This window comes from Amphiprion ocellaris, chromosome 2 (assembly GCF_022539595.1).
Source record: "Amphiprion ocellaris isolate individual 3 ecotype Okinawa chromosome 2, ASM2253959v1, whole genome shotgun sequence".
NCBI lineage: Eukaryota > Metazoa > Chordata > Actinopteri > Pomacentridae > Amphiprion > Amphiprion ocellaris.
Genome location: NC_072767.1, coordinates 31,089,498 through 31,113,145, shown reverse-complemented (window position 1 = coordinate 31,113,145; position 23,648 = coordinate 31,089,498). Strand labels below are relative to the sequence as shown.

Genomic DNA, 23,648 nt, shown 5'->3' with positions numbered 1-23,648 from the left:
GAAAATAACAAGGACAGCTGGCTTTTGCTAAAGAGGTGTAATTAAATGTAATTGAGAGTTAATTGCACTTCACTGACTGTACAGCAAAAATTATTGCAGAACTTCTACTAATAATGTAGTAAAAGTAAAGCAATGCAATGAAAATTACCACCAGTGTCTCACTCACAAATACAAATGAATATCTCACTTTGTACATAACAAATACTTCCCCCTTCAGATGTGTAGGTGGATACTAGGTAGTATAAAGTAGATTTCATCTTCTTCTTCATCATCATCATCATCATCATCATCACTTTATCTGTGCAGCAGACTTCGTTACTCAGACCAGCTGACGGGTTTCACACAGCAGCCTTGAAGCTGCTGCAAACGATAAACGATCACATGTTCTGGTTACCTGTGCTGGGGCAGCGACCGGGGACCGGACACCGGGCTGTGTGATGTGGGACTCCGTGGCTCTCGCTGGCACCAACTCTCTCTCGCTCCTCTCCGCAGGCGACTCGTCGCGTTTCCCGGGGCGCACACACAGCTTCTTGGCAGCGGGAGCTCCGGACTCCTCCTCCTCGGCGCTCACTTTCCTCGCTGTAGCTGTCGCTGGTGATGCTGCCGCCGCGTCCGTCGATGTCCCCTGTGGATTCACATCCGCAACATCGGTGACCCGGCGCAGGTACGGGATCACGAGCTGGAGGTGGGGCTGCGCGTGACCGTTGACCGTTTCCGAGGCAACGTAAAGCGTCGTCGTCGGCCTGAAGCCCGCAGCCCCGACGATGCTGTTGAGCGTTGCTATGGAGACGGCGCCGATGCAGTGGTTGGTGTAGGTCTTGGAGAGCTTGGCAGCGCGCGACAACATCTGCATCCTCGTGCCCAACAGGTTCTTTCCGATGGCTTTGTTCTCGTACCACGTCACGTCGCTCGCGCAGCAGTGGTCCCGGGGCCGCTGGAAGAACGCCCTGCACAGCGGGTTCCGTTTGGACACGTACCGGACAAAGCTTGCGTACGGACACTGCTCTGTGCCCGTTTCGTACATCCGTGGCAAAGTGTCCTCGTCTGCGTCCGGACGCTTCTTGGTCCAGGCAGCGGAGCGGGACTTGTGGTACGGTCCGAGAGCCTTGAAATACACAAACTTTCTCCCGTCCTCATCAACGGCCAGGCCGAACGAGTCCTCCTCCAGCTCCCGTTGGTTCTCCCGGCCCCTGGTGCAGAAATACATACAGGTCTCGAACCAGACTTTGTTGAGCAGTCCGAACGGAGTGTCGGTGTTGAACACGGAGGACTCGTACAGTTTCCGCAGGTCTGAGCGCGTGATGGCTTGTTTCTGCACCACAGGACCGGCGCCCTGCTCCTCCAGCCTCCGTATGACCGCGGCCAGGGTCAGGTTGGCGCTGCGCAGCTCCGGGTCCTTGGTGAGGTCCAAGGTGCGGCAGTAGGGCGGCTCGTTTAGGTACCGGTTCAGGGAGCTCCGGATGCTGATGAGGGAAGACTTGCTGTACAACTGTCCACTTTTGGAGCGCGCCTCCGCGTAAAAGGAGCGCAGCACCGCGCAGAGCGCATCCTTGTCCAGAGTTTCAAAGTCTGGACTTTGGGCTTTCTCACTCAGGTATTCCCTGAAGATCCTCACCGCATACCGGGTGGCCAGGCGGGTGTTCTCACTCAGCTTGTTCCGCTCTGACCGCTGCAGGTCTCCCTCCATCAGCCCACAGGGGATTCTGCTGCTGAACGGGTCCGCCTCTCCCTCCTCCTCTCCTCGGTCCATACTCCGCATAACGACCGCTTGTGTCTCCGTGGTGGAACCGCTGGAGTCCAGCACTGTGCTCCCTGACTCCCACTCCAGCTCCACACCATCTTTATCGGACTCCTCGTCCTCCTCCTCCTCCCCGGTGATCTGGACCTCCTGGATCTCATCTTCATCTTCCTCTTCATCATCCTCATCCCTGCTCCTCTCGGGGCAGCTCATCTGCTCCTGCTCCGTGTCTCCGCTGGCAGGCATTCTCGCCATATTGCGGTCTGTGAAGCAGTCCTCCGGCAGCGCGCATGCGCTATATTGGACCGCAGCGCTGAAAGCCTTTTGTGCTTAAGTGACCTTCAGCCGTGCACGCGCATTTTTAAGGTACAGAGCGCGAGCGCAGCGGGAGGGAAAATTTGGAGGCGCGCTCCCTGCCAAAAAGGCTGCAGTATTGGACTGAATATTGGACCAGCAGCACCAACACTGTGATGTGGTAAATAACAGGACTGCAGGAGTGTAACCTCCAGTATCAAACAAACACCATTTAAAATCAGTGTGACACACAATAGGATGAGCAGGCAGACATCACAAGACATCCACAGTCAGACAAAAGAGACGATATGAATAAATTCAACAAAAAAAGTGATTCAGCTTGTCATATGAGTTATATCCTACACACATTTGGATAGCTTTTTTGCTGCATAAGTTATACTGTCTGTTTACCTGTTTGTGTGTTTTGAATAGACCTAATGTGTGTGGTGTTAGCTCCTGTGTGGGTGCGTACAAAATGTATGTGAAATAAGTTGGGGACTTGTGGTATAATCTGAGAGCTAAAATAGATAAATACACTCCATAGCCTGCACATGAACTCAAAAAAGAGCTACCCACATGCATACTTTTTATAACCATCAAAGGGGTAAATAACATGAAAAATACACATACTGGAATCGATTTAATTCAATTATGAAAGGAACTTTGAACTCCAGCCTTTGAAGTATGAAAATAAGAGACAAGCTAATGGAGATGAAATATATGTTTTTATGCACACCAACACATATCAGTGGCATGTAAGGTCAGAGTTTCCTGACCTTGCTGAACTGCTTGGCAATGTGCACCACTAAGGTCAACCATGTCAGTTAAAGAAGGTTCTCCATTGTTACAGAATGTGGTGGCCTTCACTTGAAGAGCAGCCTTGGGTTAAATTCAACACTATAACTTGTGCACTGTATTTATATTTCAAAATAAAATTGCATTAATGCATTACTGTAAATTGAAGGACTACTGGTTTGGGCGTTGTAATAAAGTTGCCATGGTGTAGGTCAACTGCAGTAATTGATGGAAGAAACAAATTTAGGCCCGGGAGCCCTTATCTGGCTGTATCTGGAAGAAAAACATAATATTAAACAAAAGAACTTGTATTGTTTGAAAATAAAATTCTGATGTCAATAGTACTTTGTTCAAAGATCGTACTTCAAGTCACAATGTGAAACATGTTATTAGTTCATCAACTTTATTATGCTTAACTGAACTGATAAATCAAGTTGATCTGAGCATTTCTCACAGATGTCCTATTTTTTGTGTTTATATTGAGTGAAAGATACAAAAATAGACCCTTGCTGCTAGAGGCTATGAGGATTTTATGGCTCTAAAAACATGATATAAATCAAAATCAAAATAATTTCACAACACTATTTCTAAAGTATGTGTTACAAACTTTGGAAACACTTGCTGACAAAAAGCTCAAAGTGTAACTGGTCTAGAGCTTTCAACCACATAACATCATCTAAATCAGCAGATGAAGTTTAGAAACTCCATGTACTATAGTCAAAAGCTCTGGAAAGTGACTAAATGGACGGTGTAGTGAAACTGTTTTGCCAAATGCCATTTCAAGGTCAAAAGTGAACTCTGCACCATTTTTTGAATCTTAATTCTTCCAAGTGCCTCATTGCAATACAAATATAACACTAAATTGCTGGAATGTCCCTTTAACACATTCCACAGTTCATAGTCCACCCAGCTTTTCATATACTTTTACAATATATTTTGTTTAAATGCACTCAGCTCGAGTGCTGGAAGGGAGAAACATTGATTCTTTGCGTCTAAGACATTCTTTTCTGATGTGCAGTTATCTTAGCAGTTATTTTAGCAGCTTCTTAATATAGCATCCCATCATGCTCTATGTCTGCTCCCAGCTAAGAGCACTGGTTTCTCCCTTGGGCAAACACGACCTTGATATACAGTCAGTACCCCATGTACTGATCTCAGTGCTGTTTGGACTACATCAACTTATTGTCTCCTAGTGTGTCTGCTGCAACTGATCATTACAGTGGTGGTGATCATAATCGTTACCATACTGTGACAAAAAAAAACTCCTGAAAAAAAATCATTCAATCATTTAGACTACCTACAAAAACAACAGCGTCTGATGACATTGCCATAACCGCACAGCGACATTACAATAATTCCGTTCATCTGTAACTGTGAGTTCCAGAAAGACAACCCAAGCGTGGGACACAGGAGGTAAGTTTCAGCAAAAACACAATTCAAGCTTTAGTAACTAAAGCTGATGAAACAAAACTAAAGCACAAACATGAATACGAGATGCAGGCAAAGACAAATAAGATTCCAGGTATTCAACTGAAAACACAGGGAACAGGCTGAGGTCAGACACAAAAACAACAGAAAGGTTTTAAAAATTTAACAAGGTTCAAACAGGAACACAGAAGACGTGACACTGGAAACTACACTGTAAAAAATAATGTTTTTTGAAGTTTTTAAATAAATTTTTGAACAATTTACTGTTACATTATATTTACAGAGTGACTTGTTTTGTAAAAATATTCAGTATCCAGTCACAATCACACAAAAATGTATGTCAAGATCTTAAAGCAGGCAACAGTAAATGATGTCCATTTCAAAAATCTGCATTTCTAGAAATTGCTAATTTGTTCTTTGACAATGTTTGACTGCAAAATTAGTTTTACTGTAAGAAAATCAGCAAAAATATCAGATGATTTTACAGATATTTGCAGTATATTTGAATTAAAGATCAGATAAAAACTTTACTTATCCAAAGGAAATTCTTGTGCTAGATATTGCTCTGAAAAACAAAATGACATGAGAACAATGCAGTGCCTACTAGAAAAGCAGTAAGACACAAGTAGGATGTATTACTGAAAAAAATAAGCAAGCTAAATAAGTAAACAATATTATATAACATTATATAAATAAACAATACTTGTTTTTAAGAACCTGTTTAATCAAACTGCAGTATAAAACAGTATGTCTAGTAAAATCCCAGAAAGAAAGTATTAATTTCAATGATAGCTGTAAAAAAACTAAACAAAAAAAAAAAAAAAAAAAAAAAAAAAAACAGGCTAAACCCTTACAAAATGTCCACATCAAATATATGTATTTTTGTAAAAAAGTAATTCCTTTTTTTTTTTTAAACAATGTTTAACCATAAATATACACTGTTTTACTGTATTTAAATTAGCTAAGAAATATAATTATTTGACACGTTTGCTGTAATTTCTTCTTTTGCAGTTCTTTAATGTTACAATGTTCCACTGTTTTTGAACATATTTTTTCTGGAAAAAAGTAAACAGAAAAACAAGTATTATGTTTGTAATTTTACAGAGATTTGCCACGGCTCGTCTATCCTCTGGAGAATTAGAGACAAGCCTGCGACTCACACTGTCTGAGGAGGGATGCGTAAATTCTACAGTGCAGAATTAAGGAGAAAGTAGAAATAATCTTTTGGAATAAGTCTGAGGAAACCCAGTATGGTATACGTTGGTGTATTACAAACTGAAAGTGCACAATTGATAATGTCACAATGGACATGTTGTCTTCAGGCCACAACTCAGGAGCACCCCAAGGCCCTGAGCTGCAGCACTTTACTGCCTTTACTGCACGTCATTCCCCATCTCTTTTGTCTCTCCTTTCCTGAACTCTTTCTGCTCTCAGATGGCTGTTGTAAGATCTAAGCAGGTATGTAGTCAACAAATGCATGATGTCATTCACTAAAAGATAACAAATGCTACTGGAAACTATAACGTTATATGTACTCCTTTTTGTGTGTCATGTGAGGACAGGCAAATATGAGGGACAGAAGATGTGAAAAATCTAGGATTGTTGCAGCAAATCTGCTGCTGGAGCCATTTTTATAGAAGTAGTTTGATATTTTGGAAAATTCGGTTATTTCATTCTTTTGTTGAAGGTTAGATGAAAAGATGGATACCATATCTGCACACTAAATATGACGCCCGAGGCAGCAGACGATTCGTTAAGCTTAATATCAGGACTGGAAACGAGGGAACAGCAAAGCATGGCTTACTTGTATCCCACAGATTCAAATAATCTAATTTTTAGAAAAATCTTAAAGTCTCACCGGCCCTTAAAAATGTGCAAACCTTTCAAACAAGAATGACATTAGATTTTTTGTTTTTGACATGCCAAAATGATGATGTGGATTCATGCATAAAACCACCAAAACTGGTGTGTTTAAGCATTGATATATATGCAAAGATACAGGTTGTATCCATGTCGTCATTATTGAAAATGTCACAACATATATAGCTAATTTTGTCTGAACAAATGTTTTTAAACATACTTGAAATGAACACTAAACAGAGAAACTGATGACAATTTAACTGAAGCACATCATGACAAGTGCTACAACAACACAAGGGAAACAGGATTTCAATGCTGTACTAAAAGCAACAGAACAAAACAATGCAACAGTCATCAGTCCTCAATGGATTTACATTTACATTCTCAATTTCTATTTCATATCGTTGTTGGTCTTAATGTCAGGTTTGTATTGCCTTTCCCTTTTCATTGTGTTTGTGACAGAACATGTGGTATTGGCACCCATTCAATGTCATCAGACAGAAGCCACTTCAACAAAGTAGACCATGTGTGTAATGACAAGTGGTGGCTGTGACGGTAAAGTTTATGTGCTGTGGAAATTTCATGGATGTAGGAGTCATAATTCTGAAGATACTGAACCCTTAAAATTACTTCCCAGTGAAAAAGTTTTTTGAAGATGAAAATACAAAAATTCCCCAGGTCTAAAAACAAGTAATATTCTAAAAATCCAGCCAAAAACATTTTACAGAACTTAGATTTGGATCCCCTATACCACATAAGCAAACCCCATGGAGCAACACAGTTATCTGAAATGACACCTACTGACCCATAAACAAACAAACAAACAAAAAAAATTAGCACTTCTCAGCACAAAGGAGATGTCATGACTGATTTAGCTACAGCCTACAGTCATGTAACAAAAAATCTAAGAGTTTTTAGATGACCTGCAGGCTGTGTTTACCCAGAGCAGTGGGGACACAACAACAAAGAAAAGAGCAAAATATAACATACATCAATAAAATAAGAGCAGTATGGTTTAAAAACAGTAAGAGGGGAGCAAATTGTCAAAATGCAGATGAAAGATACATTGATTGTACTGTTTCTACACTACACTTTATACTGGAGTGAAAAATGATCCCACATCGAGTAAAATGTGACAGGAGCAACAAAAAAAAAGAACACAGTTCAAAGGAAGAAACTCACAGCACTAACTTAAGGTTAAGGACAGGTAGAAATTGAAGTAAAAGCCTGGTTATGCAGTTGGCCACCATCATTTTGATACAACCAATTTAACAGTTGGATCATTTAAATTGGAGGAGAAACGCTAAAGAACTGCAGTTCAGACTTCAATTTTAGTCTCATCCAACCTCCACCTACACTCCTACCTTCATCCTGTAATACACAAAAACACAACACAGACACACAGTCTCTCATATGGCTGAGATCACTCACTAAATTAATTATCCTCAGATACATATGCACTCACATACACACACATCCATAAACATACATACTGGTAGAGAGGAAACATGTTCACACACATCCTCTCCTCACCTCCGAGGTTTGTGCAGATCCTCGTCTGTTCCAGCTATTACACCTTGGTGTTAATTTCTTCAGGTTTTTGACAAGCCTCCAAGCTACAGCTTGTTCTTTGTGTAAGTGCTTTTTCTGAACTTCTCCCTATCTCTGCAGATTAGTCAGGGAGCAAATTACCTGCCTGCACAAAAAAGCGCAGTCCTACACATTTTGCAGTGCTTGGTGTACAGATCTCCTTTTGAAGACAGGCCATGTTATTTCCCTTAGCCCTGCAGCGGTCCTGGCATGCAAATCATCATAAAATTAAATTTAAAAAATTGCACATGTACTGCGGGTGCTCTTATCAGCGTCTGCACAAACTGCATACAAATCAGGCCAGAATCACACACCACAGCAAAGGTCTCCACGTAAAAGGCTGGCTAATTGCTAATTGGGTAGCAAGGTCTAAAGCAGGCTCGGCTAACAAGAATTAAAATGCGGGGGCGCCTCATGCCTGTGAAGTGTCTCTGGCTCCCTGGTGACATGCCCCAGAGCACAAACACGCTGACAAATGCCACAGTAGGACTTTGAGAGTCGGCTGCTTCTTCGGCTATGTCTACACCGAAGCTGTATAACATTACACCATGGCTTAAGTATGTGAAATGATTTTTACTTTTCACTGACATGCAGTCATTACACCGTGGTGTGCACGGACAGTTGCAGCAGATGAAGGCCAGGTGTTGGCTTCTAGCTTCAGCAGCTTTTTCACAAGGATGTTCACACCAGCTCCCATGCACCATTACACCCCCAATTACATTCAGGAATTAAGAATCTGTTTTATATCAGTATTACTGCTTTAACACATTGAGAGATTAGGAGACACTGGGCCTTGGGCATGATGTGTCAAACACCCCCACCCCCTATACTCACAGGATTCTTTTTAAAAATTTCCTAATTAAGAAATACATAATCACATAAATTGTGAACAATACATAATTGAAAGAAAATATTTGTGAAATAAGGAGATGATTAAAATGTAGCCTATCATTAAAAAAAAATTCTTCCTTATTTATTTTCAAAATATCCATCCATTAATTTTTTTCTGCTTATCTGGGTTTGCAGAGGCAGCAGGATAAGAAGTGCATCCCTCGACCCAGTAACCTTTTCCAGCATTTTCTGGGGAATCCCAAGGCATTCTCAGGCCAGATGCAATTCCTCCAGCGACTTCTGGGTTTATCCTGGAGTCTCCTCCCAGTTGGATATGCCCAGAAAACCTCCAAAGAAGAAGCCCAGGAGGCAGATGCCCGAACACCCTCAGCTGGTTCTACTATGAGCTCCCTGTGAATATTGGAGCTCCACAACCTATACCTTAGTCCATCCACCCTACAGAGGAAGCTCTTAAATTATAATGTTATTGTTTTAGTCACTGTGCATACATCATGTCCACAGATGAGGGTGGAGAAATAGACTGTACAGTAAATTGAACTCACTTTCAGCCCAGCTTCTTTTTCATCATTTGGTACAATAATGAAATGCTACTGCCTTCTCATCATGCAGCCATTCACATGCCTCCTGCCCTGTGTTAAAATAGTGCAGGCGGATTTTTGTTTAAAGGTGCCTGGTCCAATCAAATGAATGAAAGGGTTTCTATTTTCAAGTAGGGCTCAAGTTGGTTTGAACGAAGCCTGAAGCAAGCATGCTCAATAACTGGCACCAAATTTAGCCAGTTACATGCTAAGCAGCAACCTTTGGGGCTGAAAAGTGAAGCTGCAGCCCCTCAAATAGCCATTTGAAAATAGCTGCAAAAGCAAGTCAGTTCACATGGACCACTATGTGAAGCATCCAGTTTCACATAAAAACAAAAAACAAAATGTGAATATAGCCTGCTACAAAAAAAGCATAGCATCTGACATGTTCATCACACCAGTACAAGCGATGAATTCCCCATTAGTTCAGGGCATGGCTGCTTTGGCTACTGTCACAGGACAGTCCTTGTGTTATTTGCTAATTGTTTAATTAGCTGAACGGTAGGAGGAGTTAGGTACTGCCAAGACAGTAACAACTGGAGTAACCCCACAGAGCTTCAAATCTGGTATTTCGGAAACTATTTGCAATCATGGAGGGTTCATCCATTCAGTCAGTGGTTATCGCCTGCAAGTTCGAGTTACAACAATGAACCAACCAAAGCAGGCTGCTGTAAATAAATAGAGAGAATATATTTCTGTAGTTCTTCACCTCAGTTATGAACTTATTATAAAAATGAATTATGTTGTAATATTTCAATAACTTTATTTAGTTATTTTTTTTTTAAAAAGCTGTTCAGTCTGAAAAAAGTCAGATTATTTGTGTTTCTTTATATTTGTTCCTTTGTTGACTATTGATGATGATGATTCAGTGTGAGAGCTGCCAATAACTGAGCAGATGTTAATAACATGAACCAAGAGTGAAGTCTAGAGGGAATCAGTGCTAACTTTAACAAGCTAGGCTAATTAGGTTCCACCTTCCACCTAGTTTATATATTTTTAAAATGAAAATATAGTTTGATATAGGCCAAAAGATCAAATAATTTAATTTTCAGTTCAACTATACAGTAGCAATATATTTCTGAAGTTCACATGAAGGAACATGGATGTGAACAAGGAGGAAACCTGTTCATAAAAGATAAACATTTAACATTGAATAAAACATAAAAGGTCAGTGGTAAAGGTCACATGGAGCAGATCTCTTCAGAGGGATGAGGGCAGACAGAGGAAGGAGCAGCAGGTCAGTGGGCCTCTCTGATCCAGCAGGTCTAAGGACTGCAGGATGACACCCAAATTTTCCATTTCTAAAGGTCAAGAATGTGCTTCCATGCTCAAGTACTAACTGGTAATGGCCCAGTATCACCAGAAACAGAGTCAATGCTGAAAATAGCATGTCTTTTAAATAGCGTATACTGGACAAAGGGAGAGGTTGGGATACTGGATGGGTGTTTCCTCTATTCTCCTTCCAAACAGGTAGTCACTGGTTTTTTTCAAATCTGGGCTTTGACTCGGCCATTCTGTGGTTTTATTGTTGTCTTGTGGATGACTATCCTGTTGAAATGTACAGCTCCAACAGTTCAATGTAACTATCAGACAGATGGCCTCACACTGTCTTCAAGCACTGTTTTATATAGTGCAAAATTCATAGTAGAATCAATGACTGCAAGCGGCCCAGTTCCTAAGGCAGCAAAGCAACCCCAGACTGTAACATTTCCGACATCATGCTTCACGCCTGGTCAGAGGCTTTGCTCCTGTAAAGCTACCTGTGGATTTTTGGATGAAATTTTGAGTTCTTCAAGACTTCTGATCGCACCACACCCTTAATGGCAAAGAGGAAAAACGGGCACTAGATAATTTATGAAAACGAAATTAAACTATATATTTTATGTGTCATAATCCTGTGATTCCTGTTTGTCAAAGGTGAATATTTGTTGTTTATTTACTCCTCAACAACAGTAAACTGAATATCTTTGGGTTGCAGACAAAACAAGATATTTGAAGGCATCATCTTTGGCTTTAGGAAACACTTTTCACCATTTTCTGTTCGTTTATAGACTCAACAAGTAATTGCTTAATCAAAAAAATAAATTATCAAATTAGTCAACAATGAACATGATTGCCAACTGCAGCCTTAAAATTAGGCAAGCAAGTAAACCATAAGTTCCTGATGCTGATGTATTCAAAGCAGGAAAAATGGGCTATGTAAGGATCTGAGTTACTGGGACAAGAACCAAACTGTGATGGCAAAACAACAGAGTCAGAGCATCTCCAAAACAACAGGTGTTGTGGGGTGTTACTGGTATGCAGTGGTTAACACCTACTAAAAGAGGTCCAAGGAAGGTTAACTGGTGAACTGGACACAGGGTCATGGTTGCACCAGGCTTACCGGCAGATGCTGGCCGTGTGGTCCAATTCCACAAAAGAGGCACTGTAGCACAAACTTCTGAAAGACACATGAATAAAGATAGTTTATTGTGTGATTCATTTGCATGTTTTGATTTTCAATGGTTTAGTATGATCTTACAAAGATTTCAGATTGTTTATGATGGATACAATGGTTTCCAATCATTTCTGTTGCAATTACTTTTCGTGTGGGGTAACGCCATTTTTGCTATGCAGTCATCCTGTATTAGACAGATTACAAATTAAAGGGAAAACCAACATAAAATCTCTGTAAGGCTGGACCTGAATATCGAATATTCATTCATTACGGTGGCATCCCAATATTTATTTTTAGATCTGAATATTTGGATCTCCCCCTGTCGGACGATGTCGCGATCAGTATTCGACTCCGACTTTGAAGATTACAGAAGAAGAGAGTAAAATTTCTTGTAGTTAGAAGCACATTATAGATGTCTATGAGTTGTTAACAGCTCCACCAAATAGTAATTTTCCCCTCAATACTTCTCACATGGTTATATTTCAATGAACGTTCTAATGCTTGAACATAAAATTGTATTTGGGTGGAACTTGGGAGGTAGAAAGTATCTCTTGGGTGAAACAAGCCTGTAAAACTTGAAGTACTTGGACAGAAAGTAGCAATTTCATTGGAATAAACCATTGAAACTGTAAGCATTTGGGGGGAAGTAAACCTTTAAACAGCATTCTGTCAAAAATGTAGTTCACCCCTGACACTAGCAAACATTATAGAAGCTTTAATTTACAACATTTGCTTGCTTTGTTAACGGAAACATGAATCAGTTCAGCATCTTGTTTCCTTCCTTAATGCGCTGTTGCAACTTGGCAAAATTTCTCATTAATAAATACTTTTTATGTACTGAGAATGTAAAATGTCAGGAGCAGCAGAGATGTTTCAACATCATATAGTCGGTGTTGTTGATCCATTCAGTTACTTTATGAGCAAAATGAAAAAAAATAATAAATACATGCAAGGTTCTGAGGCATCAGCAGCTTAGTGCTTTTATTAGTGAAAGTGACTCAATGCCCACAGCTGCATCCTTGCTCTGGTCAGCGCAGTTTTAATGAGACAGTTTTATTCCCTCGCTTCAATTAATTTAAACTGAGCAATTAGGAATTATTTCTTTTAATAAATAGCCAAGAGAGTTTGGAGGCTCTGGAGCTGTGTTGCACTCGCACAAACACAGACACACACACAAAGAGAGAGATTGAGGTTTTCATACCATAGAGAGCTTGTTTAGTCAGGCTATAGGGACATCTACTGGTTGACAGAAGCAAATACAGATATGTGTGTGACCTCCAGTCAGCTCAACCCACATCCTACCAGCGAATGCACATAATAATGATTATTATTACCATCATAAATATTAGGAAGACTGCAGTTTGTCTAATTAGCTGCAGTGCTGCAAAACAAAAAATAATTCACTTTTTGAAACACAGTCAGCTAATAAAAAACTAAAATATCCTAATGAAACGATTTTCAACATGTTTGAACAAGTAAACATTTCATCCTCTTTGAAACAGTGCCAATCAATGAAGATGATATACTAAAAAAATATAATATAGAAAATTTTCATTTGTATGTCTTGTTAATACTTCAGAGGAACAAAAGAATATCAAGGCTTATGTTGGACATATTTATATAAGCCTGCAAAAAAACACACTGGATGTAATCCAGTGGTGCATAATAACAAAGTGATATACTCAAGTACAGTTTTGGTACTTGTATTTCACCAGAGTATTTCTGTTTTAGGCTACTCGATCTTTTCACTCCACTGCATTTCAAAGGTAAATACTGTACTTTCTACTCCATCACATTCATCTGACAATTTTATTTATAAGATGCAGATTTGACACAATGGATGATTCAAGCTTTTAATTTACATGATATAGTTACAGAGTAAGAGATTTCCAGTGTTTTGGCCCTTTACAAAAAGTCTACTCAGAATCACATTTTTAGATGTTTATAGATTGTAAATAGTGATTTCCCTCTAAACTTCTCACATGGTTATATTTCAATAAATGTTCCAATGATTTAATATAGCAGCAAAAATCAAAGAGTACAGAATCTTTTTTTGGTATTTGAACTTTTCCTCCTTTCTCTCCCATTACTCATCTGAAAAGCCCTAAGATTTATCTGCTGCCCATGTAAATAAAAACGGATATAGTTCAATTCAAATCTGCACCTGCTACAACAGTGACATGCTTAACTATTAATAATGGTATCTAATGATGTCTTCTTCTTCTTCTTCTTCTTCTTCTTCTTCTTCTTCTTCTTCTTCTTCTTCTTCTTCTTCTTCTTCTTCTTCTTCTTCTTCTTCTTCTTCTTCTTCTTCTTCTTCTTCTTCTTCTTCTTCTTCTTCTTCTTCTTATTATTATTATTATTATTATTATTATTATTATTTTATTAGTAGGAGCGGTTTAAGGTTGGGTTGTTTTTTTTGCTTCAACAGATTTTTGAAAGTTCTGTCTTTGAGACAAACTATGGCTTTGTCTACCTTTAAAATTGTCTTTAAGATCAACAAACATCATATGTATAATTCATGGCACAGCTAAAATGGGACCAAAAAATATTTGTCTCTCCTTATGACTATTGGACAAATTTTTCCAAAATAAGGTCCCATGAGGAAGAGATGGGACTTCATCTCTGTCTATGGGAGGGATATTCACTTTGCTTTCCCCAGGGGCCATATTTGCAAAATGACAGTAGGCCAGGGGCCATTTCATTTTTAAAATGAAATGAATAAACATTATAAAGCCCGTAACTGATTTATCTTTGAAACTATTTATTTTCAAGTTCACAGAGTAACAGCCAAGGGGCATTTTTGAACATTTGCTATATAAATGACTCAACGGTAATCAATACAGGCGAGTTGGCACTCTAGTGTAGGTTGAGTTTCACTGATCTGCTCTGCGGCTCTCTTTGCTGTTGAAATGTGTGATATCATCATCTGGCATCAGATTTATCTGAAATAAATCATCCACAAGTGGTGTGGATTTCATCTAACTGCCAGTTTGTCCAGGACTGGCTGCCTCAGCAAATTCGGCCCAAGAGCAGAGTGTTTGATGCAAAAAGAAATTTGCGAGAAGCCCAACATTTCATCAGAGGACCTGCAAGTACTTCTGCTACTGTTGATGTCAAAGTGCTGCTTCTGCAATCAGAAAGAAACTGAATAAATTTGACCCGCATGGGAGGCATGTCAGAAAAAAAGTCTTTGCTGTCCAAATGGAACATTAGCACTCAACTAAAGTTTGTATTGAACATACAGGCATAGATCAAGTATTTGGAATATCGTGCTCTGAAGGGACGAATCAAAAACTGATTTGTGTGGTCACAGTAACAGTAGACATGACTGGCAACTTTTCGGTAGAAGAACCTCAGACTAACACTGAAGCCTGGTGGTCTAAACATTTGTTTTGGATTTGCTTTGCTGCCTCAGGGACTGGGCTGTTTTCAGGAGTTGTCAAGAATTTTATCAGGTCAATTTTGGAGACAGCTTCTGAGGCCTTTTTCCCCATAAACATTACATCTATTGATATTTTTGTGGAGTAAATGATTGAAAGTGTCTAAGTATGTCAAAAAAACCCAAAACATTAGTTTGACTTTCTGATATTTTCTCATAACTGTATCTTCTTCGTGTCTGGAAAACAATGAAGCTCAATAAAAGTTTTCTTTCTTTGACTCTGCTGAACTTAATACTGAATACTGCTCTTGAAGACTGCCGTATATGTGAGAAAATATTCATGAAATACACCAACGTTGTCAGCACAACAAAAAGATCAGTGAATAAATTAAATTGGCCTCCCGAGGCTATGAAAATTTAATGTTATACCTAACAAGTATTGTTGGTTGCTTACATCATAACACAGAAGCAGCCTGCTGTGAGACTCAACTTCTCAGTGAGGCAGTTTACTTCTGGCGAACTCGAACATCAGAAAAAGTGAAGCTCAAGAAGGAAACAGCAAGGAAAAAGACAGGTGAAATCACTTCTTACACTGCTGCTTATTGTTCTGTGTTGTTATGCTTATAGTGCATCTTTTAATTTGCCCATGTGCTTTTACTGCCATCGATAAACATGTTTTGTTGTCTGAAAAATTACTCAGAATGGGACAAATTTATCTTTGCTGTCACTCACTGTGCTTCCTGTAGAGTCTCTTTGTGTTGAAACACTGCCACAGATTTTGCACCTGCTTTTCTTTTTAAATACACTGTAGGTGCAGTGACCGTTTCGATTTTTTCAAATCTCTCCTCTAAATAGGATGAACACCCTAAAATACATAATGCATGAGCACAAACTTGTTTTTTTTCCCCCGTTTTCTTTTTATTCCATTTTACAAAACTTGCAGCCCCTCATCTAAAATAGACAAAAGCAATCTGGCTGTTTGTTGACTGAAATAAGGACCCCATCTTTCAAATGTGCCCTGTAGTCTTTTATTGAAATGTTTGCTTTTGGGGCTTTTTTTGATAGGAACAGTGGAGACAGACGGGAAACTTCAAGCTAGGAACTGGTTTCTCAGGGCGTTCTGCTCTCTAACCACTCAAGCTCCCTCAGTCTTGCATTTCTTCTCCTTCCTTCTGTATTGTTTTAGTGTTTTAGTGTTCTCTGAGCCAGCCTACAGGAGGTCGGTCTCCTTCAGAGTAGACTGTTGATCAGCAGTCTGGACATTAATGCTGTGCTTCCTTTCTAGTCATACAGAGGACAACACTTCGCCTGATACCTCCCTGTCCCTGTCCCTGTCCCTGTCCCTGTCCCTGTCCCTCCTCTCAGCTCTCTCCACATCCATGACAGTGAACAGAGGCTCCTGGGCCGTGACTGAATCCTGCCGATGTTTGGTAGCGGCGAAGGGCGTCTTGTTGAAGGTCTCTGAGAAACGCTTCCTCCTCTCTGGGTCTGGACAGAACATGTATTCATACAGGGCTGCAGCCAGAGCGCCACCCAGTGGTGGACCAACCCAGTACACCTAGCACACACGAAACACACCAGTCTGATACTGTATATAGCAAAGCCTACAGTTCAATTTTCAAGACAAACAAATGTTTCTTTTGTATCATCAACTAACTGTGATTCATTTGTAAAATACAGCTGTAAAGACCTTATTATTTGTTCATTTTTTAAAATTTCAATAATAATTTAAATAATAGAAACATTGAGTTAAAATGTTTAAAATCAGATATTTAAGATTTTTATTCCTGAAAATGTTCATTATATAATTTTAGAATATGAATGAACAGTGCAAAACTGTAGTTTAACCATTGAACACCAAAACCTGCCATCAGGTTTGAAAAGCATGTTGTCTTTTTTTTTTTTTTAAATCACCAAAATCACACCACATATCCGAGCCGGAAAGTCTAAAGACAAATAGACTTGTCAGATTTTCAACTGTTCTCCAGAACTAATCATATGTGATGTTCAGTTTTGTTTTGATCTTTTCTTCAAATGGGATATTTCATCAAAATCACTTTTTGTGCATGTCCCATTTCAAAATTCACCAAAGAAATAAACCACATTCTTGAAAAAATGATACAAATTCGTTCCGTAATGCAACTGTGAAGCCATATCATAGTTAGCTGTGACCAGTAGTCACAGTGTAATACAGCATGCCTGCTGCTAGAAATAATACTGTCTGAGTGATGGACTTTGTGGTCCAGATAGGTTAAAAAGTGAGCTGAAACTACTGTAAAGCTCCATTAATCCTAGAGGACCTGCAGACTCAGATTACGGTAGTTTCAAATTGTCATTTGACTATCGTCATTATGATGTCAGCTTAGCAGTTTATCTGCTTTATTTTCCCTGAAAATGAAGCAAGTAACTACACTTTCAGATGTTTCAGTTAGTTTGATTGTTCAGTTATACAGCCTGATAATGAAATATTAATAAAAACACAGTTACCCAGTGGTTTTCCCAGGACCACGTGACCACAGCTGGACCAAAGGATCGAGCAGGATTCATACTGGCTCCAGTGTAGGGAATCTGAGGGAAAATAATTGCAGAGAAAGACCCTGAAAAGAAGGACACTGAGACATTCATACTATATAACCTCGCAGTGATTAATTTGCACATCCTACATGGAAGTATTTCTATTACTTCTTATGACTTCAATCTCTTGATCACGCATGCTACTAATTTAACTTGCAACACTTGCTTTTTATTTGTCTTGTAAAACTTACTATGTACTGACTTGCAATACTTTTTAATCTATTTGTTAGTGTTAACTGTTATGCACTAAAACACCAAAATTACTTGTTTGTGAAAACCTAGATCACAGTACAGCTGTTTCTGATTGATAAACAGTTGCAACAAGTCCTCTAAACTAAGTTTTAAAATATTTTTAAAAAGCTGTGACATATAATGGTCTTCCTAATGATCCAAATAAGCATTTTCTGATTCGACACTAAAATCAGCAGGACATTAATGTTCGTCAGTGCCTTCCCAATCACAGTTTCATTTGCAAATTCATATTAGTGTTTCTCTGGTCTAACACGTCTATTGCTAGAGAGAATTCAAGTGCATGCAGTGAAACTACTTGAAGCAGCACAGGCGGAATCTTTTGGAGAGGTCCTCACACACCCCTGACCTGAAATCAATGAAAATGTAGGGGGAGATTTAAGATACTATGTGTGTATAAATACATTATTAAAAATACTGCAGAATTTGAAGTGAAATGCCAGTAAACATCTCCAAATCATGAACTGAAACACCCTTAGCTGGATACAAGTTTGCAAACTGTGCTGTCTGCCTACTGACTCACTATTTTAATTTGTATTTTTTACTTTACAACAGTTTGCTAAAAGTATTTTATGTATTCATTTTCACTTCAAAATATGTCATGTCCCAGCAGGACCCCAACTTGTACGCACAATTCTCTTTGCTCTTTTTAGAATGTTCATAGTGGTTATACAGGAAAGCCCTGTTGAAAGACGTATCCTGTTATTTAGGTGACAAAGTTGTTTCTTGCACAATATTAACAAAAACTGAATATGACAACCACTATCAAAGTAGTATTTACTGTTGGGCTGGAATGGGTTGCAAAAGTGTTCCTCTTTTTTCAGATTTTTCAGAAGCAGTTTCTCAAATTATTTTCAAAATGGCACAGTTGACAACGTGGAACCTTCATAATGTGCGAGGCAAGAAATGTCATTTAATCTGTGGGTGCAGTATTTTAAACCATTTGTATGTTGATGAATAGTTTAAACGCTGTGCTGTGTCTGTTTGGGTACTTACAGCAAACAGGTGACCGATACACACGGACAGGCCGATAGCCAAAGCAGAGGAACCCTTCAGGTCTTTACGTTTGTAGTCACAGGTTGCAAACACAGTGAAGACGAGCTGAAAGGTGATGAAGAGCTCTACAACCAGAGCGTTTCCTACAGAGATGCTTGTATTCACCTGCAACCAACAGCCAAATAAACCATTGGAAATGCTCCCTCAGATATATAGTGGTTACATTCCTGCACTGTAAATAAACAGTAAAAAACATGAATATCACACCCAGTGCTCTTACCCCAGTGACGCCCAGGCCTCCCCTAACAGAGGCTGGAGTGATGCCATACAAGATGGCCGCCCCCACTATTGCTCCTACACACTGGGCCAGAAGGTAGAAGGCTGCCTTAGCCAGACTAAGCTTCCTGGTCACCACCATAGCTGCTGTGACTGCTGGGTTGATATGAGCGCCACTGATGTGGCCGAAGCACTGCACCATGGTGGAGATACTCAGGCCAAAGCAGAGCGAGATGAGCACCAGGTCAGGAGGATGGACGTCCTGCCCCGCGGCCCCCCAGTTGATGGTTGAGCCGAGGCTGAGCAGGACGAAGAGCAGCATGGCGAAGAACTCGGCCGCCACACAGCGCCAGAACTCCTGAGTCCAGATGCCCTTGAAAGCAGTCATGGCTGTGTCTGGAGCGCAGCAAGATGGAGGCCAGAACTGACTATGTGGTGAACGGAAGGGAATGCAACACCTCCTGGAAGGGATGAAAGAGGAGAGGAGGGTTAGGAGGAAAGAGAAAATATTGTTAGAAAAAAGGATTCAAACCATAATCATAAAAAATGAAGTTATTTTTGAAGTAGCTGGAATACAAAGATTAATTGAGTTTTAATTTTTTGGAGTTGTGTTGTGGGCACAACTCTAAATAAGGCACGTTCTGCAAATTAAGCAACAGAATATGTTGCTAGTCTATTCTCAGCAGCATCAGAATAAATAGGTTTTATTATGAGACAACACTCTGATGCTGATGCAGAAGAACTGCAGTTTCTTCAATGTCCACTTGAGGCTGGTCCCAAAAGCGAGTTAATCCCCATAGACCACCATGTTAAAATGGCCAGTTTTACAGCAGAAATAAACATGTTTACAGCCTGGTACATTAAAATAGTTTTGGTCTCAAGAGGTAACTTCCCCATTCATGACAACTGTACAAAGGGTGAATTTTGATATTATTCACCCATTTAAATTATATCAGGGCTTAAACTTTGAGTTGCAGGTGGCTGCTATCAGTCCATGGAACAAAGATGCTTGCATTGCCGCTCTACCTCTGATTTTACTGCTAAATTAGCTGAGTTACAAGGAGTCTGGCACTGCCAAGATGGCGATGGCCAGAGTCACCAAACTGAGTTTAACTGCTGGAAAAGAACATGTTTTGGGTTTAAATGTAATAATTGCTAAAGTCATCTGTAATCTTAACCTTGTGTAAAACTGTGATGTCCATATTTTGTAAAAAGTAAAATTGCCACTGCAATTTACCCACTAAATTCTGCCAAAAAAGCAGATTAAGGTGCTGTGATAATGCCAGTTTTGAGTTACTCAGCACCTCAGTGATGTAGGACTGTTGCTGGGTTTTTTTGCCAACTTCTCCACACCTTTCTTCTGCCTGTCTTCCACCTGAGAATTATTAAGGTTATATTGTCTACTATAAATAAAAGTTTGTGCAGTCTTTTGAGTGCAATTTCAGGAGGTTCATGACACTACAAAGCTTGGAGACCTTTTCACAGAAAGATCAAATCCATCAGAGAAAAGAAAATCTTTTAAGATGATTGAAGGATGACATGCATAGAGTAACATTTTGCTGTCTGTCAACAGGTTCAGTGGTTATTTTATGGCAGTCTATGAATATCATGTAGGGGAAAAATGTCAGTAAATTCAAAAGGTTACTGACAACATGTTTTTTCCTTTCCTGCAGATTACATTTTGTTTTTTTTTACAAAAGGGATTCAGCCAGCGGTGGTGGTCAGTAAATTAATCTATCATTTCATTTTTCTCGTAACAGTAGGAGAACAGCAGCCACAGACAGGCAATTTGTATAAAATTCCATATTGTCTTTTGTAATGTTTTATTGTCTTTTATATATGATATTGGTGCTCTTGTCACTACAGTTTTCACAGGTTCTATAGTAATAAAGTTTAATACTATTTGTCATAGAAAAGCACTGTGTCAGAACAACAGCAACATCAAAAACATTGTAAATCATTTTAAAAAGTACAAAATGATAATATTTTAGCAGCTGGGGTGCCAAATAGTAATGTAAAATAAAAGAAACTAACCTTCAAACTACAATACTTTTTCAAGTATTGAAATGTGTTTTTCAATCCTAATCTTACATGAGAATTTTTTGTCACGTTTGATTACTAGTGCTGATAGACAGTATAATTACAGATGTTAGATGATGATGAAAACACATTCAAACAGGGTTTTTTTTGTTTTGGGTTTTTTTTTTTTTGGCAGCAGTGACCATGCCCCTTATTTGGAGGTGCCATTGCCTGAGGCTCTTCGGAGGGTTGATCCAATCTGAATATAATCAAATAACCATGAAAACATGGAGAACCACCTGAAATTAATGCCCCCTCAACTAAGCAATATTATGCTGCATGATTTCAACCTACATTGATTTGACCTAATCTCATAATTTGACAAAGTATCATCACACCAACCTTCAGTTCAAAAGATGGCGTATAAATTTGGCAAAGAAACTTCACCATAGCAGGTGGTGAACATCTATACACGTCACAACAGCTTAAAGCCTCCATATATCAGTGCCACATATGGACCGATGTGCCTCTTTCATCAAGACCCTCTGACTCATTTAATTGTAGCTCACAGTGGTTTCTTTGTCCATTTGATTTATCTGGGAACAATGTCATACCATCCCATCCAAGAATTTCATACAGTAACTGTGTGGGCCTCTTTTTCCTTTGTATGCATGCACAAAAACAATGCTACTGTCACACTTTCTTAGCCTTGTTTATACTTAGACTACAGCAGACATTAAGTTTTTTTCCCCCACCGGATTACAGTGATTTTGAGCTCCACCGGTTTCTCTCTCAACATCTGAAAACATTTTCAATGCAAATAAAACACATTTAGAGCTAGTCAAATTAAATTACGCTGACTAAAACAGTACTGGCACAAACTGCAGGTGTACTGTGTGTGTGCTACAATGTGTTTTATGCTGTTTTAAATCAAAGGCCACATGGAGGACTTTGATGTTGGCACAAAGGAGCAGTGTCTTCTGTGGATGTTCATCTTCCATTTTCAGTACAAATGAAAAGAAATAAAAACGCCAATATCCATAAATCACTGTTTACCCATCCCCCCCCCAAAAAAAAAAAAACCCAAGCAAAAAAAACAAAAAACAAAAAACATTTAAGGCCTTAATTAGTGGCCACATTTTCAAGATACAATCAAGTTATTGACTATGAAACTGTAATCAACAGACACTTTTTGCACATTGTAATCTGGGTTGATTATACTCATTTTTGTAATCTGATTACATATTCTCGATGACATGTAATCCATTACATACCCAACCATGATTACAGGCGTCATCCTGAGACTTGCATCAGCAAAGTGGCAGCCTGCTCCTATTGTGCTTTCCAGCTGTGTCCCGAAATTAAACGACAAAATAACCAAACTGCAGCTCCTGATGTTCAGCCACACGAGGTGTTTCATCAGACCTGTTTTAAAGTGTTCAAAAGGTTTATATTGATTCACTTTTCTGCCTCTTCTTTGGTTGCTGTACGAGTAGCAGCAGTATAAATCGCAGTAGAGTTGCAGTAATAGTAGTGCCACAAGGAGAGGAATATAAGCAACGTTGCAATTTCAAATTTCGGGCAACGACTTAGTTTGACATCATTAATGTAAACGTAATGATCCACACCGTTATCAATATTGCACAAATAAGCTTTTTCCTCCACTGACTTTGCAATTTACATGCCGAATGACCAAACAAACAACTGTCTCACTCCAGTTCAGCCACATATTTTCGTGCCGTGCCGCAGCCTCTCCATGCGTCTTTACGCGCGTCTTCACTCACCTCAGGCGCTCCAGAGCCCCGCCGCTCTCCGTCATGACTCCACCAGCCCCTCGGATGTCCCCGCCTTTTATAGCGAGGGTCTGTGCGTGAGAGAGCTCGTGTGTTTGTGGTTAGAGTCTATTTCATCCCGGTCTGACCTGGATGGGATCGGATGAGAGGAGAAGAACAACAGAAAAGTAAGACGTTAAAGGAGGAGTTTCAAGACACTGCTTATTGGGGGTAATTTTCCCTGATACCGGACGAAAGCAGGGACTAATCCTTTAAAAAAAAAAAAAAAAAAAAAACCTACGTTTCAGTCATGTTTTCAATGCTTTGTGGGCTGTAGAAAATTTTCCTGAGAGGATGCTTTGCAGTACTCATGCAGAACAACAATCTGAGCAGTGAACCCTTTGCAAAGGGCTGTGAAAGTCAGCAGTGGTAACATTTGAGTCATGCAAGTGAAGTTTCAGTTAAACTTATTTGTCAATTTATGGTTATTATAAAATCTTACTGCATAACAATATAAAACGCCTAGTCGTAAGAGCAAGCTACACTGAGAAGAAGACTGTTATACTCTAAGTGCAGTGTGAAACCTATAAAGGACAGAACTGATGTAAAACTTTGATACTGTAGCACTGCATTTGTTTCACTGTTTCCCATTCTTTTTTGATGTTCTAAGTGCATCATTAGATGACAACTTGACTTTTCTGTTCTTGAAGACATTTTTCTCCAATCCAATCTCATCCATTATTTAGCTGCTGACTGACTAATGGAGAGTCCTAGGTGTTTATTCTCACTCCCAAAGTATATGGACCGT

The 23,648-nt window shown here is 39.5% G+C and overlaps 1 protein-coding gene across 7 annotated transcripts in view; it reads right to left on the bottom strand.

Moving 5' to 3' along the window:
• Positions 1-22,983, bottom strand: part of LOC111588756 (BTB/POZ domain-containing protein KCTD1-like) — a 41,377-nt gene extending 18,394 nt beyond the window's left edge. The window contains exons 1-6 of one of the 7 annotated variants that reach the window (XR_008599750.1): positions 22,343-22,761; positions 19,054-19,510; positions 18,774-18,938; positions 17,442-17,522; positions 15,409-16,512; positions 11,540-11,575 (exon numbers count right to left, since the gene is read on the bottom strand). Coding sequence is in view for 5 of the 7 variants with exons in the window: in XM_035943760.2 (XP_035799653.2) it covers positions 395-1,993 (1,599 nt within the window). In the remaining 2 variants the exon portion in view is untranslated. Of the gene's footprint in view, positions 1-394; positions 3,230-11,518; positions 11,576-13,411; positions 16,513-17,441; positions 17,523-18,773; positions 18,939-19,053; positions 19,511-22,342; positions 22,779-22,852 lie in introns of those variants that run through there. The other 6 variants (XM_035943766.2, XM_055005180.1, XM_055005183.1 and 3 more) reach the window with 6 other exon arrangements.
• Positions 22,984-23,648: the final 665 nt, after the last annotated feature.